Here is a 20,625-nt window from a genome sequence, read left to right as displayed (position 1 = left end):
CTGGATTTGAACATTTTTTCTTCCCACAGACTCCACATAGCAATGATGTGCTGGCCACCCACTGGGAAAATACATGTCACCCCTTGATGGACCTTTCTGACACTGTTTGCCTGTCCTCAAAAGTTCCTGGTAATCTACTCCAGTACTCTCTGATACACACAGAATATCAGAATTACCTAGAGAGATTCTTAAGTGCATGGATTCTTAAGCTTCACTCATTGAGGCTATGAGTCAGCAAGTCTGGGATGAAGTCCAGAAATGCCATTAAAGGCTTTAATAAAGAAGGCACATTTAAGCTGGGCTTTTAAAAATGAATAAAATTTTATGTGTCATAGAAAGGGAAAACAATAATACGGCTAAGGGAAGCAAAGCAATCTGATGATGAAAAAGGGTTGGGTACGTTTAAAGAAGAGAATCTAGTCAATTTTTAGTTCGTAGTAGATGTTTAATAAATGTTTTCTAAGTTAAAATACTGAAATAGTGAAATAGCATGCTAAATAAATGAAGTTTGGCTGGAGACATCAGCTATACGAGAAGATACAATAAAAGGATAGAAGAATAAAAAGCTAGAGAGAAGCCAAATTCTAATTAGCGATGGATTCTAGGATATTTTCTAGACAATTAGAATGAGTAAAATATTTGCAGTATTCTAACCCATCTCCTACACATGGTGCCTTTCATTATTACTTCTGTGCTTCAGGTACCCAACTTGACATGTCTAACCTTTATTGTTCAGATAATACATTTCATCTGCCAATGCATAAATGGTCTGTTTGCATGTTAGAATCGATTCAATTAAGTGAGTAGGTGAAAAGATGAGACTTATGGGTAAAGTAGTGTGGGTGATAAGGCTGTTTAGGGTGTTATTACAGGAAGCAACAAAGTCTCTCTGATATACAATGGTGGTGGTCAAAGAAGAGAAGGGGCAAATTGCAGAGCCATGATGGAAATTGAATTGATAAGACCTGATTGTATGTAGAAGAGATGGAGTAAGGAATTTTATAAAACTATGAGGCTTGGGGTCCAATGGATTGTCAAGAACAGGCATAGAAAACTAAGAAAAAGACAGTGATTTCATGCAACACAAATTCCATTTCAAATATATTTGGAGTTGATACTCCAACTAGGTCTTCAGTTGAAATTTTTCAACAATTTGGATGAATGTGCAAGAAAAAGAGAGAGGATAAATTCAGGAGAGATGCGAATAAATTGACGGGAGTAATGTTCTAGAGAAGACATAAGATTAAAACGAAAATGAACAACTAGATCCCTAAAAGAGGAAGGCAAGGACATCCTAAGAGAAGGTATCTGGAAGGCATAAATAAAGACATGAATACATTTTGATGGAAGGAGGGCCTATCAAGATATTTGATAGTATTAGTAAAATAAAAATAAATATGGATGATGGGGGAACAGACTAGGTTCAGAAAGAGAACAATTTTCATATGGAATAGAGAGTATTCCTATGAACATATTTCCTATAGAGTATAAACAAGGGATACATAGAAGATTGTGGAGAAGCTGGGACAATTAAGGACGATGAATTTACAGATGAAAAAAGTAGAATCATTTCTACTTTTTCCTAGAAATATTTACCAGCCAGCATCTTGGAAAAAACAAATAATGGGGTCTTCTCAGAGTGAGGAATCTTCCTGGAGGATAAGTCACAATGACATGGTATGAGATCTAAGGAGCAAGAGATGGTGTTGTTGAAATGTAACTATTCCATCCTGGAAAGGGAAACACCGTAGTTGGAAAAAATGTTGCACTGGAAGAAGGAGAAGGAAAGGATGCTGAGTTAGATGCTGAAATCAGAGAGAAGGCACACTATATCTTGATGTTCTAGGTTTACAGCCTCAAGACGGGTTGAAAGACGTTTCCAAGATAAAGGGTCTGGAAGTGCCAGAAGTTAACAATTATTGCCAGTATCTACAGTGCCCATTAGGACATGCATCCAGGGAAGTGGTGTTATCAGGAAAGAAATAGACTCTAATATAAGCAGGTAGAATATGGAAGAAAATAGGATGAAGGATATTATGACATAGGATAGAGTACTGCTAGGGAAGGTGAGAATTTCTTCTTGTGGACTAAAGCTTAATGACCTGGATATTTTATTCAAATAACATGAAAGATAAAGATTGATCTAAAGGGGAGAAAATAGATGAAACTGAGTCTGATACTGCAACCATATAGTTCAGGAAAACATCTAGAATTCCATAAAAACAAATAAGACAGAAAAAGATATACATGAAAGGTTTACATGTTTATTTTTTCTTTTAAATCATGATAAAACATAATTCATTAAGTTGGGGTTTTATATTTGTGGAAATACAGTAAAGCGGATCCTCTCTCTTTTTTTTTCCTCCCTTCAATCTCCCAATGTTTTGGAGAAGGGTCAATGTACTACACAGCTGATACTCAAGCAACACGTGGGATAAAAAGCCTGTGATGTATTTTTTAATATGTGCTTTATATGATTAGATAAGTATGCTATAAAGGTTGCAGGTGGTATTGACACAATCCCCAAATAGTTAAACGTTTCATGTTAGTTACCTGTTTCACGTTAGTTACCTGCTTCAGGTAGTGTGCTGACACGGCATGTGCTTTCATCACCTTCACCAGCTGAGGTTGAAGCTCTTACTTTAAAGACATATGAGGTACCGGCAAGAAGCTTTATGAAAGTGTACATGTGATCTTGGGGAGAGACTTTTGTAGAATTCCTTTCAACTGTTATCATATATTGTGTTATTATTCCATTTGCCTTTTTGGGTGGATCCCATTTCACTAAAACTGACTGCCAGCTAGTTGCCACGCACTGCATATTCTGCACGACATCTGGAACTTAAGAGATAAACATATGCCACAAGTTAAAGTGTGTACACATGTAAGTAGATAATTGATTGAATTATGTGATCACTAGATACAGCTGTGTTTAGAAGTACAACTAGAAAAATATTTCATATATCAAATCTTCAATGTGTGCTTAAAAAGTCATTAACATAGACTGAATCAAAAGGCTGTTGACTTGCTTTTTATGCTATTGTATTAATCCTTACAATATTGAACCAGTCACTAAATATCTTCCAGCTCCAAGCACCAATCACATCCTCGAAAGCTCAGAAGCAAATGTGTAGCCTCAAGCCCAGGCCCAGGCCCAGGCAGTGTTTGATAACTGCTGTCTTACTTGGAAAGGAAGAATCTTAGCAATAGTTTATTATGGAACATTTTTATGCAAAACATAGATACAGGTGCCTCCCTGATGTGACAAATCTGGGCTTCACAGTACTTGGAAACCCCTAACTAATTTAAAGGTACTGGTTTTTACTGGGATGTCTTCTTTGAAAGAATCTTGAGGATCTCATCTTTAAGTACCTTTTGTAGACATCGTTGGAAGGAAGATTTAAGGAGTCTTAGTCTTATTTTCTAGAGCTTCTCTGAATTTACTTGAAAGTAACCCAATTTCTCAGAGGTCCTCTGTATCTGGAAGGCCTGGTTAAGGAACAATATCCTAGCCCACCAAAGTGACTGCACATTAGAAAGACTGGTTGCTTCCCACAGAAATGTCCAATTAGCCAATGTCCCCTAATGGTGGTATTAGTAGAATAAATTTTCTTGTCACAGTAAAAGATAATGCTAGAAGAAAAATTGGGACATGGTCAATTTGTGGATTACAAACAATGAAAATTGAAAGAAAATAACTTGCTGCCATTATGTAAAATATAGTGTTTTAAAGAATACTCAGGTGATCCCTGACCTGCCTACACTGCTCTACCTGGATCTAAACTGAGCTGTTATAAACTTTTCTTCCTCTGTAAGATAAAGACACCAGTACTAAAGGAGAATACTTAGGGAATGTGTGGCATTAAAAATTTTTTAAAGATAATTTTTGGGCTGATCAACGGATATGGCAATTAAATGTTATTAACTATTCACTTCCTTGTTTTCAGAATCATATAACAACATTTTTAAAGTTAACGTAAGATAGTTGACAATTTGTTGAACTTTAGTTTCTACATCTGGATTTTGTGAATATCTATTTTCCTGATTTTTTGAACCTCAAAAAAAAATAACCAGTTATATTAAAACTCTTAAAGGTGAAAATTTTGTTTATTTAAATAATCAGAGTATAGAATGTTGGGGTACAATTTTATCTTGCTGATAAAAATATTTATTGGTTTACAGAGCATTTTCTACAAGATTAGCCTCAATTGTTACTGCTCTCATGTACAAATATTATTAAAATATTTTTTATTTATGGGTTGAACATTTTTATATTCTATCACTTGTTTACAACATGCATTTCCTACAGTCATGTAGAAGGCCAATGTTCTAGACAGGTTCTTCACTAATTTTCTTGAGGTCCTTTTCATCTAATATGCCTGAATCATGGCTTCTTCATCTGTAACATGGGAATGGGGGCAACAGTAATATTTAGAGGGCATTTACTGTGTGTCCAGCACTCTATGAAGTGGGCATTTACTGTATGTCCAACACTCTATGAAGTGCTTTATGTGTATTTTTTCAAATACGTTTGACAACAACATTATGAGATAGCTACTGCTAATGTGTGCTTCTTTGCAATTAAGGATACAGAGGCTCACAGAGTCATGAGCCTTTGCCAAGATTATACAACTAGTAGGTCATGGGGCTCAAATTCAAATCCAGATAATGACTTCACAGCATGTACTTTTATCCACTATAAATGCTATTTATTTTGCCTCTCTTACAGGAATGCTATGAAAAGCAGTCTCAGGTAGTCATAAATTTATACAAAAATGATTAATTTAGTATTCAGTGGTCTACAGTTTCAATTTAGACATTCACTAACATACCAGGAAGTGCATCCAGAGCTGATAAGGAGAAATGACTAGAATGGGATCTTGTGCTCATTCAATAAACATTGATAGAAGTTAAAAAAATAAAATAAAATAAAAAGAGGTGCTTTTAAAGGTGTTGTCCAGTTGAGAAAAGGAAAAGTACATTACTAAGCCATCATTAAATAGTCGTAAATAAAAACTACTCAGTGTGCACACAAAGGCAAGATATGTCATGTGTACTACATGTGTGACACAGCAGGTAAGCTGTTGATGAATTAGGCCACTGATATTTCAGTGTCATCCACATGGTAAAATGGGATGATGGGAACATAGGGGGCTTATTCAATGACTCATGCTCTCCAAATGTCACAACTCATCTTCTTAAAAGAAAATTATAGATACTGTTTCATAAAAATATAAATCAGCCTGTTAAAAGTGACTGCTAGTTCATTTCCCCCCTTTTCCCCAGCTATCTCAAACAGTTCCAAGAATTAGGTAATTTTCACAGATATCTAGAAGGCTATTTTGTTCCCAAACTACTTTTTTATTTCAACTTCTTCTGTTCAAAAGGAAAAACTATGTGTAAAACTGTATGCATAAACACACATACAGCATATGATTTCACACAAGACCAAGACTAAACGTAAATCACTGAAATGCAATTTCCCTTTGAGTAGACTCTTAAGGAATGATACTTTATCATATAAACTGAGAAAAGGAAAGGAAAGGTGTTGAATATAAAATGAAACATTTTAGGCCCAAAAAGTGTATCTAACCTGATTCTTGGGTTGTGAATTTTACTACATTACTAAATTGATTGCCATTTCCAACTTTGGTGAAGGCAGATACACTGATAGAGTAGGTGCTGACTGGTTCTAGTCCAACAAGTTTGGCTTCAGTTTGAAAACCTGATATATTCTGAAAAGCAGAAAAAAAATTATTAGTCCCAATGCATTGTCAAAAAATTGTTCATCACTGGAATATTTTCATTGAAATTATTCCTTTTATATTTAACTTATGGATTAATAAGCATGGATATTTTAAATTATAATAAAACAAATATTAGCATTTATTTTGTGCCATAGAGTGTGCTCAGTTTATGATACAAGGATGAACTGGGCACCCTCTTTTCCCTGAAGAACCTCATAATTGCCTTTTTTAGACTTTTTTTTTTTTTCTTGACAGAGTCTAGTTTTGTTGCCCAGGCTGGAGTGCAGTGGCATGATCTCTGCTTGCTGCAACCTCCACCTCCCAGGTTCAAGCAATTCTCCCTGCCTCAGCCTCCCAAGTAGCTGGGATTACAGGCGCGTGCCACCATGCCCAGCTAATTTTTGTATTTTTTAGTAGAGATGGCGTTTAGCCATGTTGGCCAGGCTGATCTTGAACTCCTGGCCTGAGGTGATCTGCCCACCTCGGCCTCCCAAAGTGCTGGGATTATAGGTGTGAGCCACTGCACCTGGCCTACAATTGACTTTTTAGAAAACTAGAGTGTTTTGTTTTCAAAATTTTTACTTGGAATTATATACTCATTTTTTTAAAATTTGCTATAATTACAGTCTGCAATTTAAAACCAACTTGTGGTGGTCGGAGACACGTGATTTTTCTGAAGTCATCTAAATTCATTTTTAATACCCACAGCATTCCTGTGTCAATGTATTTATTCTTCAGCTACTGTATGTAGACACTGACAAAACAGCAGTGAATAATAATTTTAAAATATCTGCTTCCATGAAGCTTAAATTGGGAGTTTTCCCAGCCAATTCCTAAATTTCTAATTTGATACTGTTTTTAGAGACATGAGAAAAGGAACAAAAGAGTATCATAGTTGCCCAAGGAGGAATATGCTTTCTCATAGAAAAAATTATCATTAAGTACAAAGTTTTCATTCAAAGATAATTGTCCTAACCAAGAAAGCAGTTAAGATTAATCAGTTATCCTCATGGACAGAGAAGATAATCTGTTATGTGATATAAACATAGGACTCTTACGTTATATCTGACAAAATATAAACCATTTTGATTATTAAACACCACAGTAACAGAAATTTTAACAAGAATATTAATTATTGGGAAATTTACAATTAGAATCGTATTTTAAAATAATCTCTAGGAATTCACTGACTTACTTTAGGGGCTTACCTAATCTATTTCAGTCATTCTTTCCTGCTTACTATTTACAAAACATATATTAGATATTCTGAGATTATAGACACATATAAGGCATGGTCCCTGCCATCAAAGAATTTTTATATTAACTAGAGAAATATACAATTTCTGAATGAGAAAAAAATAAACACAAAACAAGCAAATTATGCTTTTGGTTAGGAAGAGCTAATAACCAGAGAAACAACTGAACTCAAGAGGACATAATAATAAGAGAGTAGTTTATGGGATAGTGAACAGATTTACACAAGCGTATGTTGCCAAAAAGGGAAACATGAGTGATAAATACTTACAAACATATTTTGATAGAACTTTGTACTAAATAAATAATTTCTTTCAGTATGTGTGAGTGACCCAAGTCACCTATAGATTTCACTATCCGTGGACCACAGTGGATTGACTGGGATAGCAGCAACATTTGAAGTGGTTGTAGCCTTATTCTGCCTCCACAAATGCACACATAATTTGAAAGAAGAAAAAGAATAGAAAAACAGATAAAATAATATAAATTGATGCTGTCAGGATATCAGGGTAGATGAAAGAGAAAGGAAAATAGAACACACTAGGGGAGAAAGCTAAACAGAAAGAGGAAAGCAGATATAGTAACTAGATGCTGAGACAGGGAAAAAGATGGCATGAGAGTACATTTAAAGGAATTTGAAAGCAAATAAGATTATGAAAATTGATAAATGAGACAATAGATGTAAAAGGATGTAAAAAAGAGTAACATGAGGTAGCAGATTTTAAAACACAAAACGACTGCCCATCCCAAACGATATATTTAATACTTAATGGTATAAAGATGGTATTTTTGTTGCTTGTGAAATATTAAAGATGTGCTTCTATTGATAAAATCTGTTTCCAAATCTTAGAATATAAATTATTCTCATGTTCACATAATGGCATATTGTCACTCCATGCTTAGTGCTGTTACAATGTTGGACAGATTTTTTTGTTCTTTTAAAAACTGTGTACAATTACAGCAACAATAGCAACATGTTTATCACATCCTTGGAATTGTTTGAAATGCTCTATGTGTAGACTTTCCTTTGTAATCCTCAATTTCGAATGTACACATCTTTGTAACTCCCATTTTGCATTAAGAAGTAAGCAATGTCCCTATTGAAGCACAATAAGTCTCAAAGGCAGAATCTGAGCCAGGTAATTTGAAGTCAGAGCCCTTGCTTCACCACTATGCTAAGACAGTCTATGTTAGAGATCACCATTCTGAGGAGATAAGATCCATATGTAGACAACCACACTCTAATACACATACACAATTGTCCTAGGAATGCGATTACTCTGAGAAAAGGATTCTTTTTTCCCTTTTGATATCTATCTCCCAGTGACCCATACAGACAAAGCAAATAAAAAATGAAAAAATGTTAAGATTAAACCAGGGATAGATATTAAAGGGCAAGAGGCTTCATGTCATTTAATGTAATTTCACACTTCTGGGAAACAAATTTCACATTTATGGGGTAATATGATTCAAATTATACTCAGACTATCAAGTTTTAAAGTAATATCTTGGTTTCCAGAAAGAAAGTCATTGTTCCTGATGACATAAAGTTAATGCCTGCTTTTCATTTTTACTATTCAATTTGTAAGCTACATATGCTATAACAATGATTTACCATAGTCATAAATTGTAATACTCATAATATTGAGTAAAATGTTTACGTAGATTTTTTGCACTCTTCTTGCTGTAAACTAAATAAGAACATTCCAGGACTTTATTTGCCTTTGAGGAAAAAAATATGAAAATTTTCTTAAATAAATGCTTGTTAATTACATTTTGGTAATTAAATGCTAGAAATCACAGACATATATTTGAGACTCTTTGTTACATCAGTTCTGTGGATACTTTTCACTAATTCTGAATTCCAAAAATGGAAGAGGGAAAATGTGGTTAGTGTTGCAAATGAATTACTCTTGAAAATAAAAAAATAAGGATATATCTTAAAAGACCAATTGGTGTAGGATCATATGCTATCAGCAAAGATGACCAGAAGTCCAGAATAAATATGAATACCTTTCCAAAAGGCTAAAAAGATTCCCTTGGTACTGCTGTTAACAATAGATAGAAATATATTTTATATTTGTAAGCCAGAAAAAAATTACTATACACTTTCCAGCATTAACAAAATGATGCAACTATTTCTTAAATTGTAGATATCTAGAAGTTACAAATCTAAGCACATTGCTCTATGAAGTATTCAGCTTATATACCTGGCAAATGCTTCTTGTGTTTTCCATAAGCATCCTTAAATTGTAGGAAATAAGTTTAAAAAAAATAGTCACTGTTTAATTTAGTAGTCCATTTTCCTCCTATGTCAAAAGATTTTAATTCAATTTCTGATTTTTAAAAATAAACATATACTGTTATAATCAACGTACCTTATAATATGTAGTGTCAGTTTCATGTTCATGAATTTTAAAACTATATACTTTAACAACACCACCTGGAAGAGGACTTGGGCTCCATTTCAGCCATACAAAGTCTGAAGTACAGTTGATTAAAGTCAAATTTTGTGGAGGTGCTAAAGGCACTGTAGGAAAACACATGATGAAACTTACATTCATAAAACTTTTAACATAAAAATGGCACCGTGACTTACTTTCTTGAAGATACTAGTTTAAAAAGATTTATAAAATGATCATATTTTAATTTCAGAAACAAATATCATAATTAATTATAATCTGTATTTGGACACAGTAGTTCCAAAGTAGCTTTAAACAGAACAGGAAATTCTGAAGCTCAAACTGAAAAAAAAAATTCAACAAAGTAAATATAATGGTAAGGCTGTTACAAACAGACAATCAGATATCCTTTCATATTCCATGCTGTTCCTTAAAAAGAGAGAGCCGGTGCTGCAACAGTGAAATTGTTTGAAGAAATGTGGATTCCGGCTTACCTGACTCATCTGTGTAAAAGAAAAGAATACTGGAAGGACCAAGTCCTTTTATAGTTCTTGCAGCAGCAAAAAAGCTATATAATGTAAATGGTGAAAGCTCTTCCAATATTATGTAATTATCAGAAGTAATGAAAGAATAATTTTCACTTGGTCCTTGTAAACTTAAATCATAACTTATAATTGCACCATTTGGCTTTACTGGGGGATCCCATGATAAGAGAACTGAGGTGGAGGAAAGGTTTTTAAAAGTGTTGATTATTGGTGAAGTTTCTGGGACTATAAAAGAAAAAGAGAATATTAAATGAAACAAAGTGAATCAGCATTAAAAAAGAGGATTCAATCATAATGGGATTTGATTTTCTTAGCAGATTATTTTAAGAAACATTATGTTTATTGAAAGGCTAATTACTTGAGATCAAACAGAAGCAATATAATTGAAGACTGTTTCCTATGAGAAAGCAATGTAAATGAAAAGAACAACAACAATCTGCTTAATAGGCAATAAAAGGGTCTAGCCTACCATCTTCTTCAGTTTTGATGTATAGCTGGGCAGTATAGGTATCAGAGAATCCCTTTTCTGTTGATGGAGTAATTTTTAATATATAATCAGTGTATTTTTCCAGATTATCAAAATATATGCTTCTCTCATATGTAACTACAGTTGGTCTCACGTGGCGAGGAGTCTGCTGTAAGATCAGTGAAACATAGTAGAAGACTAGACCGTTTGGTTGAGCTGGTGGGACCCAGCTTACATTTATTGCAGTTGACGAAATGGATTCGTAAGTCAGGTTTCCAACAAGCCCTTCAGGTACTATGATAGGTAATGGGCAAAATACAAAAATCATCAGTTACCCTAAACAGAATCTAAATTCACAAACTGAGTATAATTGTTGAAATGGCAACTATTACATCATCAGCTCTTAAATTATTTAAATGCAGATGTTGTAAACATTCACCTATTATAAAATATCTTCTAAAAAATTATTTTAAAAATCATTCAAAATAAACTCTGTCATCTGTAATATGTATGGGAATTGTTTCTATAATATTTTCTTGTTTCTTCTTTCCTACTATGTGGAAATTGTGTGTGCGGATGCGTATGTGTGCATAATATGTGTATGTATACTGCTTTATTTAAATATTTTGATAATTTATATTATCTAAACCATCTTTTTAGCTTATTTCTTCTAAATATTACCCTTGTTGTACTAAAGCTCAACTAAAGTTGAAACTAAAGCTCAGAACCATTAAGTGACTTATCCAAGGTCATGTGGGTAGTCAGAAGAATCAATACTAAAAGCTTTCCCAATATCCAGTCTCAAAACATCTCCAGTCACCAGACTACCAACTCAAATTTGTATATTAAAAAGTTACTCTACTTACACACAAGTTCCAATTCTCAGATATAAGTTGTATTGTGACATTAAACTCTATTAATGTACATTTGACATCCACCTGGAGTAGTGCATAGTAAGTGCTTATTATCCATGGTGTAGAAATTATAACTGATAAAATGTTATAGGTTGGCAAAAATCCTGGGGGAGATCTACATTTAAAGAATGCCTGAAATGGTATTGATCATATATTACAATATAACATTTTTGCTAGACCCCCAAATACATATTTTCCCACATTTATCATTTATTTTCATGTTGACCAACTTGTCAACAATTCAAAAGATTTTTCCAAAAACAAATCAAGCATTCATTTCTCATGCTTAAGGAATCTGTCAATTTACAGCTTTCAGAGAGTAAACATGGAGTTTTACTCCAGAAGTTTAGGTCACTACCATTTCTCAATAAGGAATTAATCTTTGAAAATGAACAAGCAAATGGATGACAGAAACAACTACAAGAAAAATAGGTAATGATCTGCTTATCACTGTATTCTGAAAACTGAAACATAAAAAAAATCAAGAGCTTCAATCATTATAGTTTTTTGAATACTCAGGATAAATAGGATTCTTCAGAAGATGCATACGAGAAACTTCCGGAGTTAAAAAAAATTCTGGATACATTAGTCACAAACACAGTGAGAACAGAAGTGCTGCAGGGTCCTATGTAGATTCAAAGTCTGAAAAGAAAACAAGTTGCTAGAGATTTTTTAAGTCCTTAAAGAAAATGAATAAGTAAATTAACGACTGGAAAATTCATCCATGTACGCAGTACTTTTTGTGCCCATAATTGGATGGCCATGACATCTTTTGAAGCAATAAAAAGAACAGAATTTTCATGAATGAATGTTAGCAGTTTTCTTGAACAGAAGAGGCTATTACTGCAATAGTTTTATAAGTATATTAATTGCATTTTCAAACTCCTGTAATGAATGTGTTTAAATAAAATATTTTATTACAAATTCAAACCAAAGGAAAAGTTCCTAAAATAATAAGTTTTAAATTAATCATATTAAAGATTAATAAGTGTTTTTTGTTTACATACTGTCTTGATCTGTGTATACTTCAACTATGTCACTGCTTTTATTCCCATTTCCAACTGAAGTACTTGCTGTTAACCAAAATGTATAGTAGCTGAATATTGCCAGTTTATCTATAATTGTGGATACAGTCATATTGTCAAAGTCATTGGTTACTTCATGGAGTGTAAAATTCTGAAAAATAAACACATTGCTTTCATTGTTCAGAATGTATTTTTTTAGTATGCATGAACATTTCAAAATAATTGTTATCCATGAATTGATTGTCTCATTATTTTAATATATTAATTGTTTTAGGAAAATCAACATAGAACATTTTTTATCGCAACAATTAAACTGGAAATATGTTTGTACTAACAGAGAAATAGATGGTAGTTTTTATTGCAAAACCAATTCACAAATAGCAATGAGTAAAACCTCCAAGCCAACAATGAAGAAGGTCAAGTGGCCAAATGGAAATGCTACAACTGTGCTGATCAGGGTCACTTTCCTTATAAAAACATTCAAGTAATTTTCAAAGCATCGGCTAATATTAAACAAGTTTGGGAGTATTATAAAACTTTTAATTTTGTTTCTTTCCATTTGTGATGAAGGAATTTCGAATGTGTTTGCCCTCTTTCTATGAACTCGAATAGCTATTATTATTCACATTTAGTGGGTTTTCAGACTTTCACATTTCTTTTCAGACTTTGCTTCTCACAGCTGTAGCAAAGGGATGGCAGATTGATGTACTCTCTGACGTGTAGAGTAAGAGAAAGTTTTAAATTCTCTAGCCTGACTCCCAGTTACATTTTTCCCCAAGGCTTGAAAAAAATTATTAGGGTATTTATGCAATCATTTTTTCCTATCAAATTTTAAAAGTAAAACACATAGCCAAATAAAATTAATTCTAAAATAAAAGGAGACTTAAACATATAGGTAATCAGTATGAATAATTTTATAATTTCCATCTGCACAGAGTAATCTGAATCATTCCAATCCACATGAAGCCATTTAAGTCCTACAGAACTGCATTCAAATTGTGGCAGGGTATCCCTGGATAAATCATCTAATCTCAAAGCTTTTCTCCCTTCAACTGTAAAATGGAAATAATCATCTCCACTTCACAGACAACTTTTAAGGATTAGATGACATGAAGCACAAAAGCCATTAATACCATGTCTAGCACACAATAAAAAAAAAGTAATTAGTTTCATTTAAATTAATAACATAGGATAAGCAATTTTACTAAACGTATAGTAAGAATGGCTCTGAAATTTATCAACAAATTAAATTTAGCAAAAATTTATGGTTCTTTTGCCAGTATTCAGGGGAAAATATAGTGCAATAAAAGATTTACTTCAATTTTGTGGTGATTTACATAGAAATAGACAAGTTAAAGTAATATAGCAATCTCACACAAAATACGATCCATGAACTTTAATACCTTCCAATACATCTACTTTACACATGGAACAACTGGCTTATAGAAAGCACCACTTAAAAGTATTAACATAGGCTAGGCATGGAGGCTCACGCCTGTAATCCCAGCACTTTGGGAGGCTGAGGTAGGCGGATCACGAGGTCAGGAGATCAAGACCATCCTGGCTAACACGGTGAAACCCCGTCTGAACTAAAAATACAAAAAATTAGCCGGGCGAGGTGGCGGGCGCCTGTAGTCCCAGCTACTCAGGAGGCTGAGGCAGGAGAATGGCGGGAATCCTGAAGGCAGAGCTTGTAGTGAGCCGAGATCGCCCCACTGCACTCCAGCCTGGGTGACAGAGCAAGACTCCGTCCCCCCCCCTCCAAAAAAATGTGTTATATTAGCTGATTGGTCAAATTTGAAAAGGTTTCACTAAATACCTTCTGACTATATTTATATAAACAACAAAAAAGCCTTAATTAGATAATTTGTGCCAAAAGACATTTTTGTGCAAAAATAAACAGATGAGTAAAATAATCATCTGGATAATTGATCTAATGTTACAAATTTGTTACATGTCTATGCACATTAAGTCACACACTCAGCAGGAATGACTTCTGGGTGATTCAGATAATTTGTTATGTATTAGTCATCAAGGTCATAGGTAATCAGAATAAATTCTATAACAAAAATTAAAATTTACATCAAAAAGCTATGTTAATACTTTTTTTTTTTTTTTTTTGATACGGAGTCTCGCTCTGTCGCCCAGGTTGGAGTGCAGTGGCGCGATCTCGGCTCACTGCAAGCTCCGCCTCCCAGGTTCACGCCATTCTCCTGTCTCAGCCTCCCGAGTAGCTGAGTCTACAGCCGCCCGCCACCGGTGACGCCCGGCTAATTTTTTGTATTTTTAGTAGAGATAGGGTTGCACCGTGTTAGCCAGGATGGTCTCGATCTCCTGACCTTGTGATCCGCCCACCTCGGTCTCCTAAAGTGCTGGGATTACAGGCGTGAGCCATCGCGCCCAGCCCATTTTAAAATAGAAGACATTTAGTCAGGCACACTAAGGAAACATAAATGGGTAAAATTGTAAAGTAGAAAAGTTAACATGCTGTACAAAATACAATGTGCAATAACTGAAGGAAGAATAATATGGATTGCCAAATAGTAGCAAAGAGGTTAAATTCTCCAAGATAAGAAGAAGGAAAGATGGCTTTGCTACATACTCAAGGACTCCAAAATTACGACTATGTACTAAAAATGATGTTGGTCTATTATAATATTTTTATAATCTTTCAATTAAAATATGTATTGAGCATTAAACCTATGTATGATGTAGTTTCAGAAGACTTTAGGAGATGAAAAGATAAATATTACACAATTCTTTTTCTACAAGATGCTTGTCATGGCATAAGGGAACTAAGAGAAGCAACAGTTATTGGCAATAGCAGGCAGAACATGATATGCCATGCATGACGTATTCTACAAAGTTCTGTAAGAAGGAGAAAGATGATAGGGAACAAATAAAAAGGTATACACCTATTCTGCTATATAACTTTCATTTTGAGGATTTCTTCTACTAATTCAAAATAGAAAATTAGGTAGTGAAGATACTGATGCTATTTTTAACATTAACTTTAGGAATAAGTTAAAGCATGGATAAACTTCAAGCAATATGAGACTATACTTCTGAAATGTTTTAACATCATTAGCCTGTGCCCTCTTGCAGCTGTCACACTTAAAAGCATTCTTAAGATTACTTAATAAAAGATAACATGTTCTAAGGCAGATGAATTGCAAATTAGATCATATTACACAGCCAGGTTTGAAGAAGTAGGTTTAGAAGATCATGTTGGAACCATAGTTTGATACTTACACTATATTATTTAGATATGGACAAAGAGAACCAAAATATAAATCACAAAGAAGCCGTAAGTAAATTGTACAGAGACAAAATTGTTGCTAAAATTTAGAACTACTGGAACAATTGTGCAACGTTTTTTAGATGTATAAAAGAAGGAAAATCTCCAATTTGAATACCTTCTATTGGTATAATGACATATTGTTACAATTGTAAACAACATTTTGGTAAAAAATAAATTGCCTCTCTAGGTCCCATTTCTCTTCCCTATGGAGAACAAAACAAAAAGCAAAAACTGTGTGACATACAGAGTAGAAAACTGGACCTTCCTTTCTCCTTCTGCTCTTAAGGCATTTGTTTGAAAATTTTGATTTACAATTACATTTATAACTCTATCTACATGCCTTTTATTATATCTGTAACTATATCTACATGTCTTTTATAAGGTAGTTTTCTCTTTGCATCAAGTTTTAGATAGACTTATACAACCCTACTCTTATAGAACAGAATGTAAACACTAAACCACCTTTTGGACTTTGTCTTTCTCCCTGCTAGGTTAGTCCTGAGATAGCTCGCAAAGTTCTGCTCTTGCCCTCTTCATTAGCCTACATTGCACTATAGTTGCACTAAAGCTACACTTAATTCCAGAGGCTGTTTCTCAGGAGAACTAACTAGTGACTAAACTTGGGCTGTCAGTCACAAATGGGATTAGGCAACTCAGGATTTGTAAGACTTCTCTTTCTTCTTCTTTTACTTAAAAGGATAGAAAGAATTAAGAATCACCTAAGTCACAAACATGCAGTCAATAATTTCTACCACTAAGCGATGTATTCTGTACATTGCAGCATTTCTTTTAAATTCGTGTTTTTCAAATTATATTCCAGCTCTCTGCATCTTTGATTCAATCATAATCGCTCCAATTATCCTTTTTATATATTAAAGTTCTGTGAAACACCTAATTTGGAGAAATAACATAATCCTGCTGAAAACTGGAAATATTTCTTCAAAGTAAAGGCATTTTAGCTATTTTCATAGCCATCATCATTCACATCCTAGAGAGTGCTCATCTACAAACTGTGCAAGCCTAGAACCTTATCTATGACAAATAACCACATTCTGAGTGGTCTTCATTACATCTGATATTAAACAATAACTATTATACTATTGTTATAATAATAACCCTTCCTGCTAACAATCAAAAACATTTTTTTAATTAAAGAAAAACACACAAATACATTCAAACACTAAAACTATTTATATCGTATACCAACAAATGAAAAAACTTAGCTAATAAATAACTTTGAGGATAAATGATACCATCAGCACTTTAGAGAACACTTGTTGGAGGAAGTGTAATTGAGGGCCATCTTTATAAACAGAATTTTAAGTAGGTGGCAGATTCACTGTTGGTGATACATGTGAAGCTTATATAGAAGTGTGTGTGTCTGTGTGTGTGTGTATGAAGAGAGATTACATGTATCTGACATTTTCTATACCACATTTTTTATATCAATGGGAGTTTAATAAAATACATCTGTGCATAATTATCAATGTAAGGTAAACAATTTCTTTCACTGGGACAAGCCTGTATTATTAATAAAACTTAAGGATGTTAATAAAGAACTAGGGGAAAATTCAGTTCTTACCTGTATAAAAGTACCTGAAGTATTTCTGTAATAAACAGAGTAATATTGTATAATCCCATTAGGTTTTGAAGGAGGTGTCCAGAAAAGAATTATTGATGAAGAACTGAGGTTTACATAATAAACATCTTTGGGAGGATCGCTTGGTGCTATAAAACAAATAATTGAACAAATTACTGTATTTGTGGCTACAAGTAATATCTGAAATGGCCTGAATTTTACCTACAGTTTATAAATTAAAGTGGTAAAAATTGTTTTTCAAAAAAGCTTGAATTAGAAATAACATCTATTTAGATGTCAGAAATGAAATCCAAAAAAAACGCATTGGGTCACCCCTCTAATACTTTATTATAGGCATATTCAAGCTGAAGACAGATGGATGTCTTACTCATAAAATACTATCCCCTTTCGAAAACCTGTCCACTGCTCTGGATATGAGAAAACTGTTATAACAGGTTTCCAATACAGAGTACATAATTTGAAATTCTAATATAACTTAAAATTTGTATATTGAATAATAAAAGTCATAGACAAATGATTCATGCATTTTATGTTGCTTCATTTAATAAACACATAAAATTCTATTTGTCAAGTAAGTTCTGTGCTAAGTGCTTTTAAACATAAAAACTTATGTAATCTCCATAAGAACCCTGTGAAGTAGAATGATACTGTTTCCACATTACCAATGGGAAATTGAGGCACACAGAGATTAATTTTCCTAACATCACACAGCTAAAAAGTAATCAAAATTCAATTTTTCATCCAATTGATAATGAATATTAGGCTTCGTCATACATTTTGATATTTGAATTTTTTTCTGAGCAGGATATTTTTTTAAAAAGAAAAAGAACATTCTTTTAATTGGCATACCTCCTTAACTCACCTCCCTCTGGTGTCTGAAAGCTAATGATATTGCTTCTTGTTTTCCCATCACCAAATCTGGTGCTAGCTGTTACATAGGCACTGTATTCAACATTATAATCCAAATCCGATAACTCCAATGATGTTTCAGTGGCATTAATAGTTTTTAATGATGATCTATTCCTGAGATAAAAAGAATATTATCTGTATAATTGAATTTTAAAAGTTAACATATACTTTTTGAGCACATTAACATTAAAAGTAAACAACATTAATATATGGAAATTTATTCATCTGGATTAATAGAATAAAGATGTTGGTTATCCTGAAATACTGAAAACAGTCAATTTCAGAATACTTTAGTAAATTAGCTTATTTTGCTTTTAATTATATTCAGTAATTAGATCAAATGTTAATATGATGTTCATAATTAGAGTTTGCTTGGATCAATTTTAATGGATATTCAGGAATACTATGTACTAAAGTAATTACAGTATTCCTTTTCATACTGATGTTTTCGTCGTCCAAATATTTGTTAATTTCAAATGCTGGCAAAATCTTAAACTATTAATTTATAAAATAAATCTATCTTTCAAATATTGTACAAAAGTGACATTTACTTCAGGCCAACACAAATAAATAAATAACAAATATCTAAATAGTGACATGTAAAATAACAATGTTGTGGGCTCTCCTATAATTACTTAATAGAAATGAGATTGAAAACAATGTATGTATATCATACAGGAAAGAAGAAAATATAGCTCACACCTCTCACTCAATCAAAATCTTTAAAGTATTTAAAATATCACTCCAGAAAAGAAAACAAATCAAATAAATATTGACTCAAAACTCTCCAAGCACATATCAAAATCTCAGGAGGGGAAAAAAGAGTCTAAAGAACAAAATATAACACTATTTTATTTCAGTCATGTTAGTTCAGTTTCCACAGTCTGAATTGGGTATAGATTAATATCTAAAACCAAAAAATGAACATGTGTATAGTGGTGCTGAAAAATGTGCGTTGTTTTAAGATTTATATAATAAAGTTAGTTATTAAAGAATTTAGATAAGGGAATATGATCAGTAACACTGAAAAAGTATGTGTCTCATGTAATCTCATATTTTTCTTCTTTAGACACACAAAGCACTGAAGAAGTAAATGAATATTCCCTCTGAATAGAAAATGTTCTTTCTTTACCATTGAAATATTTGAAGCCTTGAATCATTAGGAGGAATAATAGATTTTAAGTGAATTAAGGGTTTCCACAGAGATACATTTCAGTCATGGTTTTACTACCACAGAAGCACAAAATTATTCCAAATATAAGTTTTGTTATCTGAAAAATAGTTGGAAAGCTTACCACGGTGAGAAAAATATGGATTCAGAGCCTGTGATTGGAGACAGGCAGGATTAGCCAGGCTATTCAGCAATTTGAAACAGTTTCATTTGACATCCTTTTTCAGAAGCAGTCAGGAGAGCTTTCTTTGACTCCATTGAGACCAGAGGAGAGTGGTTTTAAAAACTCTTGATACTGTGGCTATTAGCCGCCAGAAAAGATTCCTTGTCATAGAAACTACCCAATTCCATACTCTTACCACTGGTCACAGGTCATCAGGACACTACAGAAGAGCTAATCCAATATGGATGTCTAAAACTATGCAATTAGGACGAGTGTGGTGGCTCACACCTGTAATGCCGGCACTTTGGGAGGCCAAGGCGGTTGGATCACTTGAGACCAGGAGTTTGAGGCCAGCCTGGGCAACATGACAAAACCCTGTCTCCACTAAAAATACAAAAATTAGCCCTGCATGGTGGGCACACCTGTGGTCCCAGCTTTCAGGAGGCTGAGGCGCGAGATTGCTTGAGCCCAGGAGGCGCAGGCTGAAGTGAGCAGATATCGTGCCACTGCACTCCAGCCTGGGCAACAAGCAAGACTGTGTCTTAAAAAATAAATAATGAAATAAAATAAAATAAATAAAATAAAATGAAGCTATGCTATTAGGTAAAGTAATCTAATTGCATTATATCAATTTAAAAATTATTTTCATTAATGTATTTCAATGTTTTCTGCTACCTTGCCCTGATATTCACAGCAAAATCTTGTACGTAAGTATCTACCAACTGTAAAAAACTCAGTTTATGTTCCATAGATAATGCAGAATCAAGGCAATTACCTGGAAATGGATATCAAAAATAAATTTTATCTCAAATAGATATTTTAATAAAAAGAAGCTAGTTGTTATAAATTATGTTAATCAAAACATAATAGTTCACTTCAGTTTGCATATTATAGTTTCAACATCTAGCCTGGTTTACTCCCAAGGGACAAAATTAAGCTAACAAAAATTTTTCAGATGTCTCATCTGCTTGAGGTTTGTTTATTTTTCTTTTGTAGTTTAGAATTGTGGCTGATATTTTAATAAATAAGTTAGAAAAATATGGTAGCATGAATATTAATTAAAACAATTCAGACTAGATCAAATATGTAAGAGATTATTTGCTATAAAACTGATAACTAAAAGAAAGA

At 33.3% G+C, this 20,625-nt stretch overlaps 1 protein-coding gene across 2 annotated transcripts in view; it reads right to left on the bottom strand.

The window, feature by feature from the left end:
• PTPRQ (protein tyrosine phosphatase, receptor type Q) overlaps positions 1-20,625 on the bottom strand; it is a 251,518-nt gene that overhangs the window by 125,491 nt on the left and 105,402 nt on the right. For both annotated transcript variants that reach the window (XM_025403263.1, XM_025403264.1), the window contains 8 exons: positions 18,117-18,277; positions 17,237-17,382; positions 12,336-12,504; positions 10,418-10,708; positions 9,898-10,173; positions 9,380-9,531; positions 5,594-5,735; positions 2,572-2,841 (listed from right to left, as the gene is read on the bottom strand). In XM_025403263.1, the coding sequence (XP_025259048.1) occupies positions 2,572-2,841; positions 5,594-5,735; positions 9,380-9,531; positions 9,898-10,173; positions 10,418-10,708; positions 12,336-12,504; positions 17,237-17,382; positions 18,117-18,277 (1,607 nt within the window). The remainder of the gene's footprint in view (positions 1-2,571; positions 2,842-5,593; positions 5,736-9,379; positions 9,532-9,897; positions 10,174-10,417; positions 10,709-12,335; positions 12,505-17,236; positions 17,383-18,116; positions 18,278-20,625) is intronic.

This window comes from Theropithecus gelada, chromosome 11, assembly GCF_003255815.1.
Source record: "Theropithecus gelada isolate Dixy chromosome 11, Tgel_1.0, whole genome shotgun sequence".
Lineage (NCBI taxonomy): Eukaryota > Metazoa > Chordata > Mammalia > Primates > Cercopithecidae > Theropithecus > Theropithecus gelada.
Note: the sequence above shows the minus strand (reverse complement) of the source record. Positions and strands in the feature narration are given on the sequence as shown.